The 18,361-nt window shown below is 58.4% G+C and overlaps 1 protein-coding gene across 1 annotated transcript in view; it reads left to right on the top strand.

The window, feature by feature from the left end:
- The window catches only part of MMP14 (matrix metallopeptidase 14), a 43,680-nt gene extending 25,790 nt beyond the window's left edge, over nt 1-17,890 (top strand). Inside the window, 10 exon segments of the mRNA XM_075569097.1 lie at nt 7,311-7,459; nt 9,263-9,385; nt 9,647-9,954; nt 10,423-10,590; nt 10,937-11,106; nt 11,493-11,631; nt 13,731-13,881; nt 13,993-14,108; nt 14,751-15,026; nt 15,029-17,890. Coding sequence (XP_075425212.1) covers nt 7,311-7,459; nt 9,263-9,385; nt 9,647-9,954; nt 10,423-10,590; nt 10,937-11,106; nt 11,493-11,631; nt 13,731-13,881; nt 13,993-14,108; nt 14,751-15,026; nt 15,029-15,072 — 1,644 coding nt within the window. The 3' untranslated portion in view covers nt 15,073-17,890.
- Nucleotides 17,891-18,361: the final 471 nt, after the last annotated feature.

Here is an 18,361-nt window from a genome sequence, read left to right on the forward strand (position 1 = left end):
AGAGATAGCTGTGCTGCCCGCGCTGAGAGATAGCTGTGCTGCCCGCGCTGAGAGATAGCTGTGCTGCTCACACTGAGAGATAGCTGTGCTGCCCGCGCTGAGAGATAGCTGTGCTGCTCACACTGAGAGATAGCTGTGCTGCCCGCGCTGAGAGATAGCTGTGCTGCCCGCGCTGAGAGATAGCTGTGCTGCCCGCGCTGAGAGATAGCTGTGCTGCCCGCGCTGAGAGATAGCTGTGCTGCCCGCGCTGAGAGATAGCTGTGCTGCCCGCGCTGAGAGATAGCTGTGCTGCCCGCGCTGAGAGATAGCTGTGCTGCCCGCGCTGAGAGATAGCTGTGCTGCTCACACTGAGAGATAGCTGTGCTGCCCGTGGTAAGAGATAGCTGTGCTGCCCGCGCTGAGAGATAGCTGTGCTGCTCACACTGAGAGATAGCTGTGCTGCCCGCGCTGAGAGATAGCTGTGCTGCTCACACTGAGAGATAGCTGTGCTGCCCGCGCTGAGAGATAGCTGTGCTGCCCGCACTGAGAGATAGCTGTGCTGCCCGCGCTGAGAGATAGCTGTGCTGCCCGCGCTGAGAGATAGCTGTGCTGCCCGCGCTGAGAGATAGCTGTGCTGCCCGCGCTGAGAGATAGCGGTGCTGCCCGCGCTGAGAGATAGCTGTGCTGCCCGCGCTGAGAGATAGCTGTGCTGCCCGCGCTGAGAGATAGCTGTGCTGCCCGCGCTGAGAGATAGCTGTGCTGCCCGCGCTGAGAGATAGCTGTGCTGCTCACACTGAGAGATAGCTGTGCTGCCCGCGCTGAGAGATAGCTGTGCTGCCCGCGCTGAGAGATAGCGGTGCTGCCCGCGCTGAGAGATAGCTGTGCTGCTCACACTGAGAGATAGCTGTGTTGCTCACACTGAGAGATAGCTGTGCTGCCCGCGCTGAGAGATAGCTGTGTTGCTCACACTGTGAGATAGCTGTGCTGCCCGCACTGAGAGATAGCTGTGCTGCCCGCGCTGAGAGATAGCTGTGCTGCCCGCGCTGAGAGATAGCTGTGCTGCCCGCGCTGAGAGATAGCTGTGCTGCCCGCGCTGAGAGATAGCTGTGCTGCTCACACTGAGAGATAGCTGTGCTGCCCGTGGTAAGAGATAGCTGTGCTGCCCGCGCTGAGAGATAGCTGTGCTGCCCGCGCTGAGAGATAGCGGTGCTGCCCGCGCTGAGAGATAGCTGTGCTGCCCGCACTGAGAGATAGCTGTGCTGCCCGCGCTGAGAGATAGCGGTGCTGCCCGCGCTGAGAGATAGCTGTGCTGCCCGCGCTGAGAGATAGCTGTGCTGCTCACACTGAGAGATAGCTGTGCTGCCCGCGCTGAGAGATAGCTGTGCTGCTCACACTGAGAGATAGCTGTGTTGCCCGTGGTAAGAGATAGCTGTGCTGCCCGCGCTGAGAGATAGCTGTGCTGCCCGCACTGAGAGATAGCTGTGCTGCCCGCGCTGAGAGATAGCTGTGCTGCCCGCGCTGAGAGATAGCTGTGCTGCTCACACTGAGAGATAGCGGTGCTGCCCGCGCTGAGAGATAGCTGTGCTGCCCGCGCTGAGAGATAGCTGTGCTGCCCGCGCTGAGAGATAGCTGTGCTGCCCGCGCTGAGAGATAGCTGTGCTGCCCGCGCTGAGAGATAGCTGTGCTGCTCACACTGAGAGATAGCTGTGCTGCCCGCGCTGAGAGATAGCTGTGCTGCCCGCGCTGAGAGATAGCTGTGCTGCCCGCGCTGAGAGATAGCTGTGCTGCCCGCGCTGAGAGATAGCTGTGCTGCCCGCGCTGAGAGATAGCTGTGCTGCCCGCGCTGAGAGATAGCTGTGCTGCCCGTGGTAAGAGATAGCTGTGTTGCTCACACTGTGAGATAGCTGTGCTGCCCGCGCTGAGAGATAGCTGTGCTGCCCGCGCTGAGAGATAGCGGTGCTGCTCACACTGAGAGATAGCTGTGCTGCCCGCGCTGAGAGATAGCTGTGCTGCCCGCGCTGAGAGATAGCTGTGCTGCCCGCGCTGAGAGATAGCTGTGCTGCCCGCGCTGAGAGATAGCTGTGCTGCCCGCGCTGAGAGATAGCTGTGCTGCTCACACTGAGAGATAGCTGTGCTGCCCGCGCTGAGAGATAGCTGTGCTGCCCGCGCTGAGAGATAGCTGTGCTGCCCGCGCTGAGAGATAGCTGTGTTGCTCACACTGTGAGATAGCTGTGTTGCCCGCGCTGAGAGATAGCTGTGCTGCCCGTGGTAAGAGATAGCTGTGTTGCTCACACTGTGAGATAGCTGTGTTGCCCGCGCTGAGAGATAGCTGTGCTGCCCGTGCTGAGAGATAGCTGTGCTGCCCGCGCTGAGAGATAGCTGTGCTGCCCGCGCTGAGAGATAGCGGTGCTGCCCGCGCTGAGAGATAGCTGTGTTGCTCACACTGAGAGATAGCTGTGCTGCCCGCGCTGAGAGATAGCTGTGTTGCTCACACTGTGAGATAGCTGTGCTGCCCGTGGTAAGAGATAGCTGTGCTGCCCGCGCTGAGAGATAGCTGTGCTGCCCGCGCTGAGAGATAGCTGTGCTGCCCGCGCTGAGAGATAGCTGTGCTGCTCACACTGAGAGATAGCTGTGCTGCCCGTGGTAAGAGATAGCTGTGCTGCCCGCGCTGAGAGATAGCTGTGCTGCCCGCGCTGAGAGATAGCGGTGCTGCCCGCGCTGAGAGATAGCTGTGCTGCCCGCACTGAGAGATAGCTGTGCTGCCCGCGCTGAGAGATAGCGGTGCTGCCCGCGCTGAGAGATAGCTGTGCTGCCCGCGCTGAGAGATAGCTGTGCTGCTCACACTGAGAGATAGCTGTGCTGCCCGCGCTGAGAGATAGCTGTGCTGCCCGCACTGAGAGATAGCTGTGCTGCCCGCGCTGAGAGATAGCTGTGCTGCCCGCGCTGAGAGATAGCTGTGCTGCTCACACTGAGAGATAGCGGTGCTGCCCGCGCTGAGAGATAGCTGTGCTGCCCGCGCTGAGAGATAGCTGTGCTGCCCGCGCTGAGAGATAGCTGTGCTGCCCGCGCTGAGAGATAGCTGTGCTGCTCACACTGAGAGATAGCTGTGCTGCCCGCGCTGAGAGATAGCTGTGCTGCCCGCGCTGAGAGATAGCTGTGCTGCCCGCGCTGAGAGATAGCTGTGCTGCCCGCGCTGAGAGATAGCTGTGCTGCCCGCGCTGAGAGATAGCTGTGCTGCCCGTGGTAAGAGATAGCTGTGTTGCTCACACTGTGAGATAGCTGTGCTGCCCGCGCTGAGAGATAGCTGTGCTGCCCGCGCTGAGAGATAGCGGTGCTGCTCACACTGAGAGATAGCTGTGCTGCCCGCGCTGAGAGATAGCTGTGCTGCCCGCGCTGAGAGATAGCTGTGCTGCCCGCGCTGAGAGATAGCTGTGCTGCCCGCGCTGAGAGATAGCTGTGCTGCCCGCGCTGAGAGATAGCTGTGCTGCCCGTGGTAAGAGATAGCTGTGTTGCTCACACTGTGAGATAGCTGTGTTGCCCGCGCTGAGAGATAGCTGTGCTGCCCGCGCTGAGAGATAGCTGTGCTGCCCGCGCTGAGAGATAGCTGTGCTGCCCGCGCTGAGAGATAGCTGTGCTGCTCACACTGTGAGATAGCTGTGCTGCCCGCGCTGAGAGATAGCTGTGCTGCCCGCGCTGAGAGATAGCTGTGCTGCCCGCGCTGAGAGATAGCTGTGCTGCCCGCGCTGAGAGATAGCTGTGCTGCTCACACTGTGAGATAGCTGTGCTGCCCGCGCTGAGAGATAGCTGTGCTGCCCGCGCTGAGAGATAGCGGTGCTGCTCACACTGAGAGATAGCTGTGCTGCCCGCGCTGAGAGATAGCTGTGCTGCCCGCGCTGAGAGATAGCTGTGCTGCCCGCGCTGAGAGATAGCTGTGCTGCCCGCGCTGAGAGATAGCTGTGTTGCCCGTGGTAAGAGATAGCTGTGTTGCTCACACTGTGAGATAGCGGTGCTGCCCGCGCTGAGAGATAGCTGTGCTGCTCACACTGAGAGATAGCTGTGCTGCCCGCGCTGAGAGATAGCTGTGCTGCCCGCGCTGAGAGATAGCTGTGTTGCTCACACTGAGAGATAGCTGTGCTGCCCGCGCTGAGAGATAGCTGTGCTGCCCGCGCTGAGAGATAGCTGTGCTGCTCACACTGAGAGATAGCTGTGCTGCCCGCGCTGAGAGATAGCTGTGCTGCCCGCGCTGAGAGATAGCTGTGCTGCCCGCGCTGAGAGATAGCTGTGCTGCCCGCGCTGAGAGATAGCTGTGCTGCCCGCGCTGAGAGATAGCTGTGCTGCTCACACTGTGAGATAGCTGTGCTGCCCGCGCTGAGAGATAGCTGTGCTGCTCACACTGAGAGATAGCTGTGCTGCCCGCGCTGAGAGATAGCTGTGCTGCTCACACTGAGATAGCTGTGCTGCCCGCACTGAGAGATAGCTGTGCTGCCCGCACTGAGAGATAGCTGTGCTGCTCACACTGAGAGATAGCGGTGCTGCCCGCGCTGAGAGATAGCTGTGCTGCTCACACTGAGATAGCTGTGCTGCCCGCGCTGAGAGATAGCTGTGCTGCCCGCGCTGAGAGATAGCTGTGCTGCCCGCGCTGAGAGATAGCTGTGCTGCCCGCGCTGAGAGATAGCTGTGCTGCCCGCGCTGAGAGATAGCTGTGCTGCTCACACTGAGAGATAGCTGTGCTGCCCGCGCTGAGAGATAGCTGTGCTGCCCGCGCTGAGAGATAGCTGTGCTGCCCGCGCTGAGAGATAGCTGTGCTGCCCGCACTGAGAGATAGCTGTGCTGCTCACACTGAGAGATAGCTGTGCTGCCCGCGCTGAGAGATAGCTGTGCTGCCCGCGCTGAGAGATAGCTGTGCTGCCCGCGCTGAGAGATAGCTGTGCTGCCCGCGCTGAGAGATAGCTGTGCTGCCCGCGCTGAGAGATAGCTGTGCTGCCCGCGCTGAGAGATAGCTGTGCTGCCCGCGCTGAGAGATAGCTGTGCTGCCCGCGCTGAGAGATAGCTGTGCTGCCCGCGCTGAGAGATAGCTGTGCTGCCCGCGCTGAGAGATAGCTGTGCTGCCCGCGCTGAGAGATAGCTGTGCTGCTCACACTGAGATAGCTGTGCTGCCCGCGCTGAGAGATAGCTGTGCTGCCCGCACTGAGAGATAGCTGTGCTGCCCGCGCTGAGAGATAGCTGTGCTGCCCGCGCTGAGAGATAGCTGTGCTGCCCGCGCTGAGAGATAGCTGTGCTGCCCGCGCTGAGAGATAGCTGTGCTGCCCGCGCTGAGAGATAGCTGTGCTGCTCACACTGAGATAGCTGTGCTGCCCGCGCTGAGAGATAGCTGTGCTGCTCACACTGAGATAGCTGTGCTGCCCGCGCTGAGAGATAGCTGTGCTGCCCGCGCTGAGAGATAGCTGTGCTGCCCGCGCTGAGAGATAGCTGTGCTGCCCGCGCTGAGAGATAGCGGTGCTGCCCGCGCTGAGAGATAGCTGTGCTGCCCGCGCTGAGAGATAGCTGTGCTGCCCGCGCTGAGAGATAGCTGTGCTGCCCGCGCTGAGAGATAGCTGTGCTGCCCGCGCTGAGAGATAGCGGTGCTGCCCGCACTGAGAGATAGCTGTGCTGCCCGCGCTGAGAGATAGCTGTGCTGCCCGCGCTGAGAGATAGCTGTGCTGCTCACACTGAGAGATAGCTGTGCTGCCCGCGCTGAGAGATAGCTGTGCTGCCCGCACTGAGAGATAGCTGTGCTGCCCGCACTGAGAGATAGCTGTGCTGCCCGCGCTGAGAGATAGCTGTGCTGCCCGCGCTGAGAGATAGCTGTGCTGCTCACACTGAGAGATAGCTGTGCTGCCCGCGCTGAGAGATAGCTGTGCTGCCCGCGCTGAGAGATAGCTGTGCTGCTCACACTGAGAGATAGCTGTGCTGCCCGCGCTGAGAGATAGCTGTGCTGCCCGCGCTGAGAGATAGCTGTGCTGCCCGCGCTGAGAGATAGCTGTGCTGCCCGCGCTGAGAGATAGCTGTGCTGCCCGCGCTGAGAGATAGCTGTGCTGCCCGCACTGAGAGATAGCTGTGCTGCCCGCGCTGAGAGATAGCTGTGCTGCTCACACTGAGAGATAGCTGTGCTGCCCGCGCTGAGAGATAGCTGTGCTGCCCGCGCTGAGAGATAGCTGTGCTGCCCGCGCTGAGAGATAGCTGTGCTGCCCGCGCTGAGAGATAGCGGTGCTGCCCGCGCTGAGAGATAGCTGTGCTGCCCGCGCTGAGAGATAGCTGTGCTGCCCGCGCTGAGAGATAGCTGTGCTGCCCGCGCTGAGAGATAGCTGTGCTGCTCACACTGAGAGATAGCTGTGCTGCCCGCGCTGAGAGATAGCTGTGCTGCCCGCGCTGAGAGATAGCGGTGCTGCCCGCGCTGAGAGATAGCTGTGCTGCCCGCGCTGAGAGATAGCTGTGCTGCCCGCGCTGAGAGATAGCGGTGCTGCCCGCACTGAGAGATAGCTGTGCTGCTCACACTGAGAGATAGCGGTGCTGCCCGCGCTGAGAGATAGCTGTGCTGCCCGCGCTGAGAGATAGCTGTGCTGCCCGCGCTGAGAGATAGCTGTGCTGCCCGCGCTGAGAGATAGCTGTGCTGCCCGCGCTGAGAGATAGCTGTGCTGCTCACACTGAGATAGCTGTGCTGCCCGCGCTGAGAGATAGCTGTGCTGCCCGCGCTGAGAGATAGCTGTGCTGCCCGCGCTGAGAGATAGCTGTGCTGCCCGCGCTGAGAGATAGCTGTGCTGCCCGCGCTGAGAGATAGCTGTGCTGCCCGCGCTGAGAGATAGCTGTGTTGCCCGTGGTAAGAGATAGCTGTGTTGCTCACACTGAGAGATAGCTGTGCTGCCCGCGCTGAGAGATAGCTGTGCTGCCCGCGCTGAGAGATAGCTGTGCTGCCCGCGCTGAGAGATAGCTGTGCTGCCCGCGCTGAGAGATAGCTGTGCTGCCCGCGCTGAGAGATAGCTGTGCTGCCCGTGGTAAGAGATAGCTGTGTTGCTCACACTGAGAGATAGCTGTGCTGCCCGCGCTGAGAGATAGCTGTGCTGCCCGTGGTAAGAGATAGCTGTGTTGCTCACACTGTGAGATAGCTGTGCTGCCCGCGCTGAGAGATAGCTGTGTTGCCCGCGCTGAGAGATAGCTGTGCTGCCCGTGGTAAGAGATAGCTGTGCTGCCCGCGCTGAGAGATAGCTGTGTTGCCCGCGCTGAGAGATAGCTGTGCTGCCCGCGCTGAGAGATAGCTGTGCTGCCCGCGCTGATCCCTGTTTTTTTGCCCCTAGGCCTGGCTCCAGCAGTATGGATATCTGCCCCCGGGTGATCTCCGCACACACACCTTGCGCTCCCCTCAGTCCATGACGGAGGCAATCGCGGCGATGCAGAGGTTCTACGGACTGACCGTGACAGGGAAAGTGGACAGCGGCACGGAGAGGTCTGTATACACCGTGTGTGAGGGGAGGCTGGCCCTGCCCACGTGTGAGGTTGGCACTGCCTGTGTGTGAGGGAGGCTGGCACTGCCTGTGTGTGAGGGAGGCTGGCACTGCCCATGTGTGAGGGGGAGGCTGGCACTGCCCGTGTGTGAGGGAGGCTGGCACTGCCCATGTGTGAGGGGGAGGCTGGCACTGCCCGCATGTGAGGCTGGCACTGCTCGCGTTTGAGAGGGAGGCGCTGCCCGCATGTGAGAGGGAGGCCGGCGCTGCCCGCATGTGAGAGGGAGGCCGGCACTGCCCGTTTGTGAGGGAGAGGCTGGTGCTGCTCGCGTGTGAGGCTGGCACAGCCCGTGTGTGAGGGGGAGGCTGGCAAAGCCCGTGTGTGTGAGGGGTAGGCTAGCGCTGCCCCTATATGTATGGGGAAGGCTGGCGCTGCCCGTGTGTATGGGGGAGGCTGGCGCTGCCCATGTGTATGGGGGAGGCTGGCACTGCCCGTGTGTGAGGAGATGCTGGCACTGCCCGTGTGTGAGGAGATGCTGGCACTGCCCGTGTGTGAGGGAGAGGCTGGCACTGCCCGTGTGTGAGGGAGAGGCTGGCACTGCCCGTGTATGAGGGAGAGGCTGGCACTGCCCGTGTGTGAGGAGAGGCTGGCACTGCCCGTGTGTGAGGGAGAGGCTGGCACTGACCGTGTGTGAGGGAGTGGCTGGCACTGACCATGTGTGAGGGAGAGGCTGGCACTGCCCGCATGTCGGGGAAGGCTGGCACTTCCCGTGTGAGAGGGAGGCGCTGCCCGCGTGTGAGAGGGAGGCACTGCCCGCGTGTGTGAGGGAGAGGCTGGCACTGCCCGTGTGTGAGGGAGAAGCTGGCACTGCCCGCATGTCGGGGGAAGGCTGGGGCTGCCTGTGTGAGAGGGAGGCGCTGCCCGCGTGTGAGAGGGAGGCACTGCCCGCGTGTGTGAGGGAGAGGCTGGCACTGCCCGTGTGTGAGGGAGAAGCTGGCACTGCCCGCATGTCGGGGGAAGGCTGGGGCTGCCTGTGTGAGAGGGAGGCGCTGCCCGCGTGTGAGAGGGAGGCACTGCCCGCGTGTGTGAGGGAGAGGCTGGCACTGCCCGTGTGTGAGGGAGAAGCTGGCACTGCCCGCATGTCGGGGGAAGGCTGGGGCTGCCTGTGTGAGAGGGAGGCGCTGCCCGCGTGTGAGAGGGAGGCACTGCCCGCGTGTGTGAGGGAGAGGCTGGCACTGCCCGTGTGTGAGGGAGAAGCTGGCACTGCCCGCATGTCGGGGGAAGGCTGGGGCTGCCTGTGTGGGAGAGGGAGGCTAGCAATTCCCGTGTGAGGTGAGGAGGCTAGCACTTCCCATGTGAGGATGGCACTGCCTGTGTGTGAGGGAGGCTGGCACTGCCCGTGTGTGGTGAGGAGGCTAGCACTTCCCGTGTGAGGATGGCACTGACTGTGTGTGAGGGAGAAGCTGGCACTGCCCGCATGTCGGGGGAAGGCTGGGGCTGCCTGTGTGGTGAGGAGGCTAGCAATTCCCGTGTGAGGATGGCACTGCCTGTGTGTGAGGGAGGCTGGCACTTCCCGTGTGAGGGGGAGGCTAGCACTTCCCGTGTGAGGATGGCACTTCCCGTGTGAGGGGGAGGCGCTGCCCGCGTGTGAGAGGGAGGCGCTGCCCGCGTGTGAGAGGGAGGCTGGCACTGCCCGTGTGAGGGGGAGGCTAGCACTTCCCGTGTGAGGCTGGCAGACTCCGTGGCCCCCCACGCTGTGTGTTATAGGGGCGGCTGACACTCGCGCTCTTGTGGGTACTTTCAGGGCTATGCAGAGGCCGCGATGTGGGGTCCCCGATAAATTTGGAAGTGAAATTAAATCGAATGTGAGGAGGAAAAGATTCGCCATCCAGGGGCTGAAGTGGCCACACAAGGACATCACTTTCTGGTGAGGGGGCGGGGACTTTATTATGGGGTATTCTTAGAATGGAGCTTGGTTCCTAAAAGATGGCTGTTCTTATATTAGGATAAAAGATACTGTATACAGGTGCTAATTTATTTTGTCGTGATCAGAAAGCAAAAACTACCTACGCGTTCCGCGTCAGCACTTTATCAAGGTTCCTGTACATGGGGCTGGTTCTGATATGGGGTGTTCTTCTTGTAAGAGTGTTTTTATATCAGTGCCCCCCCCCCCCCTGTTTGCCCTCAGTATACAGAATTACAGCCCCAGGGTGGGCGAGTATGAGACGCACGAGTCGATCCGGCGAGCGTTCGCGATATGGCAGAGGGTGACACCGCTGCGTTTCCACGAGGTGCAGTACCAGGACATTAGGGACGGACACACCAAGCACGCGGACATCATGCTCTTCTTCGCCGAGGGCTTCCACGGGGACAGCACCCCCTTCGATGGCGTGGGAGGGTTCCTGGCCCACGCGTACTTTCCGGGGCCGGGCATCGGCGGGGATACGCACTTCGACTCCGCAGAACCATGGACATCCAGGAACGATGATCTAGAAAGTAAGGGGGAGGAGGAGAGAGATGAGGTGGGGTCTTGAGAGGGAGGGGGGAGAGAGTGAGGGGAGGAAGGGGGGAGAGAGTGAGGGGAGGAAGGGGGGAGAAAGAGAGGGGGAAGTGAAGAGGAGGGGGAAAGAGAGGGGAGGGCCAGGGAGGGGGAGAAAGGGAGGGATAGAGGGGGGAAAGAGATGGAGGTGGGGGGAGTGAGAGGGGAGGGGAGGAGGTGGGAAAGAGAGGGGAGGGGAAGAGAGAGGGTGGAAGAGAAAGAGAGGGAGGGAGCGGGAAGAGATGGAGGTGGGCAAAGACAGAGGAGGGGGGAAAGAGGGAGGAGAGAGTGGGAAGGAGGGGGCAAGATAGGGGAAGGAGAAGAAGATAAGAAGGAATAGAAAATAAGGGAAGGAGAGGGTGATATGGTACAGAGGGGGGGCTGTCCTTCCCTCCTTAGTCTGACCCCACCTTCCGCCCTCCCAGGTAATGACCTCTTCCTAGTGGCCGTGCATGAGCTCGGCCATGCGTTGGGTTTGGAACATTCCAATGATCCATCAGCGATCATGGCCCCGTTTTATCAGTGGATGGACACAGAGAACTTTCAGCTGCCGGAAGACGACCGCCAGGGGATCCAGCAGCTGTACGGGGCAGGTGAGTGACCGGGGAGGGGCAAGCAGGGACTAAAGGGGGAGCATGGAGGGAGAAGGACGAGAGAGGGTGGAAGGGTGATGGTAGACAATAAGGGTGGGGGTAGTGCGGTAGGGAGAGCCTCGGGAGGGTCGGCTGTTTGATTTCTGGGGGCCAGGGGGTGATTTGTGGGGGGGTTCAGTGCCTGGGCAAGGGAACAAGGGGGAGGTGCGGCAGGGTGAATGACCTAAAGGAGGGGGTGGGGGGTGAAAAGGGGGCTTGGGGAGACGGCACGGGGTGAGGGGTGAGAGACATTTATATGGAGGGGGATCACTCCCAGACTTTTCTGACCCCTCCTCCCTCTCCTCAGGTCACGGGGAGGACCTCCCCACACGTGCCCCCAAACCTCCCCGTCCTACCGACAGCAACGTCCCGGACGCTCCTCCTGATGAGCCTGACGCACCCCCCTACGGACCGGACGTCTGTCAGGGCAACTTCGACACCATCGCCGTGCTGCGGGGGGAGATGTTCGTGTTCAAGGTCAGGGGGCAAAGGTCACACATTTGGGGGCAGGGGAGTTAAATATTGGGATAACAGAAAATAGGGGAGGTTCTGATAAGCCAAACCCCTAACCCTCCTTTTCCCCTGATCATCTCCCACACTACACTCTCTCCCTCTCTGACCCACCTGTCTTTCTCATCTCTCTTACCCCCTACCCTTTTACTCCGGCCCTCCTGTCACTTTTCTCCTTCCCCTCCTTCCTCTCTCTCCCCTATTTCCCCCAACCCTTTTCTCTCTCACCCCCCGCCCTGACCCTCCTCTAATCCTTCACTCCTCTTTCCCCGACCCTTTCCTTTTCCCTCCCTCCCAGGCCCTCCTGTCACTTTTCTCCTCCTCCCCCTGACCCTCCTCTCTCTCGCCCCCAGGAGCGCTGGTTTTGGCGTGTCCGTAATAACCGCGTGTTGGATGGTTACCCGCTTCCCATTGGACAGTTCTGGCGCGGGCTCCCCAGCTCCATTAACTCCGCGTACGAACGCAAGGATGGAAAGTTCGTCTTCTTCAAAGGTAATTGATGGGGGCCACGAAGTCAGCACGAGTCATCCAATGAAAGGACTCCGTCTTATAGCATGCAATGTCATCAAATCAGGCGGCTCTGTATCATATCATGTCATTGATGCCTTTAGCCAATCAGATGGCTCCATGTCATACGATGTCATTGATGCTGTCACGTACGGCACACCTGTGAGCACATGACCTGCATACAGGACAGGGGTTAATACACAGCTCGCAAGCGCATGCCACTTTCCACCTCCACAAAGGTCCCTCAAATGGACAATATCTCCCCTCAATCCGTCCCCATATACCACCTGGTCCGTTTATAATAGAAAAACAATGCACTTTTAACACACAAAGATCTGTTGTAGCAAAATGTGGTCCGAACATTTAAATACTCTCTCCAGAGCGTGCAACAGTTCATTCAGAGCCCAAAGCATCACTTATGAAATGTTTATATATTATATGTATATATATGTATATATATATATATATACTGCGCTTAGATTACAGAAAAAGGATTACAAGAACATATAATCACAATAAATGCAGAACAGTTTCTTAAAATAAAATGATAAAACAGAAATGCAGGGGTGCAGCTGTAGCCCGGGGCTCCGCGCTCTTGGGAGGGATCTGATGATGATGATGATGAGGGGGAGAGCTGATGATGAAGAGGGGGAGAGCTGATGATGATGAGGGGGAGCGCTGATGATGATGAGGGGGAGTGATGATGATGAGGGGGAGTGCTGATGATGAGGGGGAGCGCTGATGATGATGAGGGGGAGCGCTGATGATGAGGGGGAGCGCTGATGATGATGAGGGGGAGCGCTGATGAGAGGGGAGCGCTGATGATGATGAGGGGGAGCGCTGATGATGATGAGGGGGAACGCTGATGATGATGAGGGGGAGCACTGATGATGATGAGGGGGAGCGCTGATGATGAAGAGGGGGAGCGCTGATGATGAGGGGGGAGCTAATGATGTGGGGGAGAGAGGATAATGATGAGGGGGAGCACTGATGATGATGAGGGGGAGAGAGGATGTTGAGGGGGAGCGCTGATGATGTGGGGGGAGAGAGGATGGTGATGAGGGGGAGAGAGCTGATGATGAGGGGGAGAGTAATGATGATGATGAGTGGGAGAGATGATTAGGATGCGGATGAGGGGGAGAGGTGATGAGGGAGAGAGATGATGATAATGATGAAGAGAGATGATGATGATGATGATGATGATGATGATGGAGAGAGCTAATAATGAGGGGGAGAGGTAATGATTGGGAGAGGTGATGATGATGGGGAGAGATGGTGATGAGGGGGAGATATGGTGATGGTGTTGATGGGGAGAGCTGATGAGAAGGAGGGAGAGATATGGGGAGGGGGAGAGATGAGGGGGGAGATGAGGAGGGAGAGAGATGATGATGAGGGGGCGAGATGTTATGATGATGAGGGGGAGAGATAGTGATGGGGAGAGCTGGTGATGGTGATGATGAGGGGGAGAGCTAGTGATGGAGATGTTGATGAAGAGAGCTGATGAGGAGGAGGAAGGGAAGAGATGATGATGGGTAGAGATGATGATAATGGGGAGAGATGATGAGGAGGGGAGATATGATGAGGAGGGGGAGAGATGATGATGAGGAGGGGGAGAGATGAGGAGGAAGGGGAGATGATTATGATGAGGAGGGGGAGAGATGATGATGGGGAGGGATGATGAGAGGATCAGGGAGAGGATGGGGGAGGGAGAAAACAATTTCAGTCAGCATTAATATTAATGGAGCCCTGAAATGTATTTTTGCCCGGCGGCCTGCGCATGTCTTGCTGCGCTACTGCAGAAATCCCTATACACTACATTACCAAATATCAGGGTTTTCTCCCAGAGAGGTCACTGGCGAAGCAATATGAGAAATCACGTGTTTGGTCCAAAACACACGTCTGTTGAACTATTAACACCTGAAGCACCAGATTGTTTAAAATACATAATATCTCACGATATTATCATGACAGATGCCTTTAGCCAATCAAGTGTCTCCATGTCATATGATGTCATTGATGCATTTAGCCAATCAGATGGCTCCATATCATATGATGTCATTGATAACCATGTTCTTGGGGTGCAGGGGACAAGCACTGGGTGTTTGACGAGGCCACGCTGGAGCCCGGGTACCCCAAGACCCTGAAGGAGCTGGGACGGGGGTTGCCCAATGACAGAATTGATGCTGCCCTCTACTGGATGCCCACTGGGAAAACCTACTTCTTCAGGGGAAGCAAGTGAGTAAGGGGGGCAGTTATATGGAGCAGTGGGAGGAGTTTTGTGACATCGGGGCATCCGGCTCAGGGTATTTATTCTGCGTCTGTCTTTCACTCCCACCCCCCGTGCAGGTATTATCGGTTTAATGAGGAGATGAGGGCTGTGGATCCCGACTACCCCAAACCCATCAACGTGTGGGACGGTATCCCCGATGCTGTGCGAGGGGCATTCATGGGCAGCGACGGAGGTAAGAGAGGGGCAGCAGGGGAGATCGGAGGGGGTGGGGGGCCAAAGTGGGATATGGGGGGCAGGGTGAGATATGGAGGGCAGGGTGAGATATGGAGGGCAGGGTGAGATACAGGGGGCAGGGGGAAATACAGGGGGGCAGGGTGAGATACAGGGGGCACAGTGAGATACAGGGGGCAGGGGGAGATACAGGGGGCAGAGTGAGATACAGGGGTCAGGGGGAGATACAGGGGGCAGAGTGAGATACAGGGGGCAGGGGGAGATACAGGGGGTAGGGGGAGATACAGGGGGTAGAGTGAGATACAGGGGGCCGGGGGAGATACAGGGGTGTGATCGTGGATATTGGGGGGTACTGGGGATCTCACATGGAAAGCAGTAAACGTTTGCCCCCCACTCTCAGCACAGTAATAATAATTATACAGAGGTCTCACTGGAAGAGAGGGGTTTGATAATCTCTCCCTTTCTGCCCCCCCCCCCCCCCCCCCCCCCCACCTCCTCTCCATCTATTTTCCTGACCCCCCCCCCCCCCACCTCCTCTCATCCATATTTCCTTCTCCCCATCTTTCTCCCCTCCTTCCTCCCCACCTCTTCTCCTCTTTCTCCCCCCCCCCCCTCCACCTCACCTCCTCTCCCCCACCTCCAGCCTTCACCTACTTCTACAAGGGTAACAAGTACTGGAAGTTCAACAACCAACAGCTGAAGACAGAGTCTGGGTACCCCAAATCTGTGCTACGGGAGTGGCTGGGGTGCAGCTCGGCTCGGCAGCCGGAGGACGATGACCGTGAGGTAGTGATCATCCAGGTGGACGAGGCCGGCGGGGGAGGGGTCAGCGCCGCGGCCGTGGTGGTGCCCGTCCTGCTCCTGCTCTGCGTCCTCACCCTTGGACTGGCCGTTGTTCTGTTCAGGCAATGCGGGACCCCCAAAGACTCCTGTACTGGCAGCGCTCCTTGCTAGACAAGGTGTGAGACCCCCTCCGCCAATCCGGACCCTCCCATCCCTCCTGTCCACTGCTCGTGCACCATGGGGTCACCCTCCCCTGGGCGCCATCTTGGCCTCTTCTTATTTATGTTGCGTCGCGCTTAACCCGTTCTCTGCCAGATTGGAGTCCCGTCTTATGGGTAATTGTTTTTATATTGATTAGCGTGCCCCGGGATCCTCACAGCTGATGCACCGCAGGGGCAGTTAGAGGGGTGAGCTCAGCGGGCAGCACAAGGGGTTAATACTGATTTATCTCTCCAATCTTATGAACGCGCAAATCATTATTGGCGCCCGGGCGGGACAGGCAACCCCCCTCCCTGGTGATGTCTTGGAAGTGGACAGGTAACTTCCCCCCCCCCCTCCTCATTGGCACCCAGGAGGAGACACGAAATCCCCCCCTCCTCGGTCGTGTCCGGAAAGAAACACATGACACCCTCCCCCCCTAGCTGGCCCCCGTGAGGTGACCCCCCCCCCTCTCCTTGCTGGGGCTCGAGAGGGGGCACATAACCCTCCCCCCCGGGTGGCAGTGCTTGTAGTTTTACACATTGGTGGTACATATGAAGGTGCAACGAGGAACCCAGTGGAGATGGGCTTCCTGTCTGGCCCCATTGACCTGTGGCCCGCTCAGGGGTCACAGGTCATGCCCTCTGACACATGCTGGGCAAATGTGAGATTATTATTAGCCAATAGGAAGCCAGTATTACTCTACACGGCCAATGAGGGAAAGAGTATTGTGTCGGCAGCCGATAGCATTGTGTATTAATGCGCAGAGCGCAGTCAGTATTAGATCAGAGGAACCGTTATTCTTAAAGCAGGAGTCGGCGCTAATCGAGATATACGTGTTGGAATTACTAAGTGTCCGGAGGTTCAAATGAAATCAATCCCGATTTTTTTTAACACTCAAATATATAAAAGAGCAGGATATGCTCAGGGGAAAAGATACTAACATTATATACGGTATATGGGATAAGCTCACATCGGATCCTGGGAGGGGGTCCTTCGGTTGGCAAAAATGTGACAGAACATTGTAAAGGGTTTGTTGGCGCCCAAGAGGTGACGTGTAATTTCCGTTCTGCTCGCTGGCACCCGGAAGGGGACACCTAACCCCCCCTCCTCGGTGTCGCCCGAGAGGACATGTAACCTCCCCCCTGCCCCCTCCTCGCTGGCGCCTGGGAGGGACACGTAACCACCCCCCTCCCCCATTCTTGTTGGAGCACCGGGAGGGGACATGTAACCTCCTCGCTGGCGCCCAGATTGGGACACGTGACTCCCCTCCTCGCAGGCGCCCGGGAGGGGACATGTAACCTCCCCTCCTCGCTGGCACCCGGGTGGGGACATGTAACCTCCCCACACCCCTCTCTGGCGCCCGGGAATGGACATGTAACCTCCCTCCTCGCTGGCATCCGGGTGGGGACATGTAACCTCCCCACACCCCTCTCTGGCGCCCGGGAAGGGACATGTAACCTCCCCTCCTCGCTGGCACCCGGGTGGGGACATGTAACCTCCCCACACCCCTCTCTGGCGCCCGTGAGGGGACATATAACCTCCTCTCTGGCGCCCGTGAGGGGACATGTAACCTCCTCTCTGGCGCCCGGGAGGGGACATGTAACCTCCTCTCTGGCGCCCGGGAGGGGACATGTAACCTCCTCTCTGGCGCCCGGGAGGGGACATGTAACCTCCCCACCCTCCTCTCTGGCGCCCGGGAGGGGACATGTACCTCCCCACCCTCCTCTCTGGCGCCCGGGAGGGGACATGTAACCTCCTCTCTGGCGCCCGGGAGGGGACATGTAACCTCCCCACCCTCCTCTCTGGCGCCTGGGCGGGGACACGTGACTTCCCCCCTCGGTGGTGCTCGGGCCAGTCCCAGTTGACCCAATGACAGTTGCGTGCTCAGTAAGTGACGCGCCAGACAGTGACGCTTTCATAAGGGATTTTTGACATTTTTTTACAAAAGGTTTTACCATTTCCACTCTTCCCAAAGGGAAACAAAGGGAGTCTACGCCCCCCCCCCCCAAACACACGTTCTTTTATATCGCCTCCTCTCTCCCCTTCCCGTTTTCCCAAAGACTCTGGCAGGGAAGTGGTTAATCGTTGCCCATCGCGCGTCTCTGGCAGGGAAGTGGTTAATCGTTGCCCATCGCGCCTCTCTGGCAGGGAAGTGGCAAAGCGAGGACAGGTCATATGGTACGGGCCCCGATGGGTGTGTGGTGGGGGGGAGGGGGGCGGTCTCGCCTCTCGCTCGGTTTTTGTCCTTCCGCCTTTATTTCCAGTTTTCTATTATTATTGTTATTATTATTATTATTATGGTGACGAGGCTCCGCCCCCTGCGCTCAGCTCCTGCAGGCCAGGCCCGCTCTGCGCCTTTCCCCGAACCCCCCCAGTGGGGGGGAATGTCTTCCTTTTTCCGCGGCCGGACGGCAGAGCCAGACTCCCGCTGACCCCCTTCCCGGCAGCGAGCGGGACACCCCTTCACCTCCCCCCCTCCCAGACCAACCCGCGAGTCGTGTTGGGGGCAAGGGGTAACCATACCCAGGGAGTGCCACCATGCTCACACGACCTCACGCAGTGCCTTGTGGGTGAAGGGGGTACAAATTTGAAGCATTCCCTTGGTCAGTTTAATGTTATTGGAGGGGGGGATAGGGTGCCCCCCGCCCCCCCCCTCGCTGTTTATTTCAAAGCTCTATATGTGACACCAGGTCTGTGCCTTTTTTAAAAATGTTTTTTGGGGGTCTTTTGTAAAATATATTAAAAAAAAATATTTCATTGACAGAAACTGTTTTTGTTACAATATAAAGATACAATATACGTGATGGTCGTGAGTTTATTCATTGGAGTGTGTGTGTTTGTGTATCGGAATGTGTGACACGGTGAGTGTGTTCGGAATGTGTTCCTGAAGCGCTGTGAACACTGCTTCATTTGAATTGGTCAACAGCAGAAAGCTTCTTAGATGTAACAGAGCCAATAATTAATCTGCATTGTGTGTGTATAACTGTGTGTGTATAACTGTGTGTGACTGTGTATGTGTGACTGTATGACTGTGTTTGAATGTGAGTGAGTGTATGTGTGACTTTGCGTGTGTTTATGACTGAGTTGATGTGTGGACTGTGTATGACTGAATGTGTGTGTCTGACTGTGTGTGTGTGTGATACTGTGTATCTGACTGTATGACTGTGTGTGTTTACTGAGTGTGTGTGTGTGTGTGTGTGTGTGCTTGATACTGTGTCTGTGTGACTGTGACTGTGATTGTAGTGTCGACACACACAAACTATTATTCAG

This window comes from Ascaphus truei, chromosome 13, assembly GCF_040206685.1.
Source record: "Ascaphus truei isolate aAscTru1 chromosome 13, aAscTru1.hap1, whole genome shotgun sequence".
In the NCBI taxonomy this organism is placed as follows: Eukaryota; Metazoa; Chordata; class Amphibia; order Anura; family Ascaphidae; genus Ascaphus; species Ascaphus truei.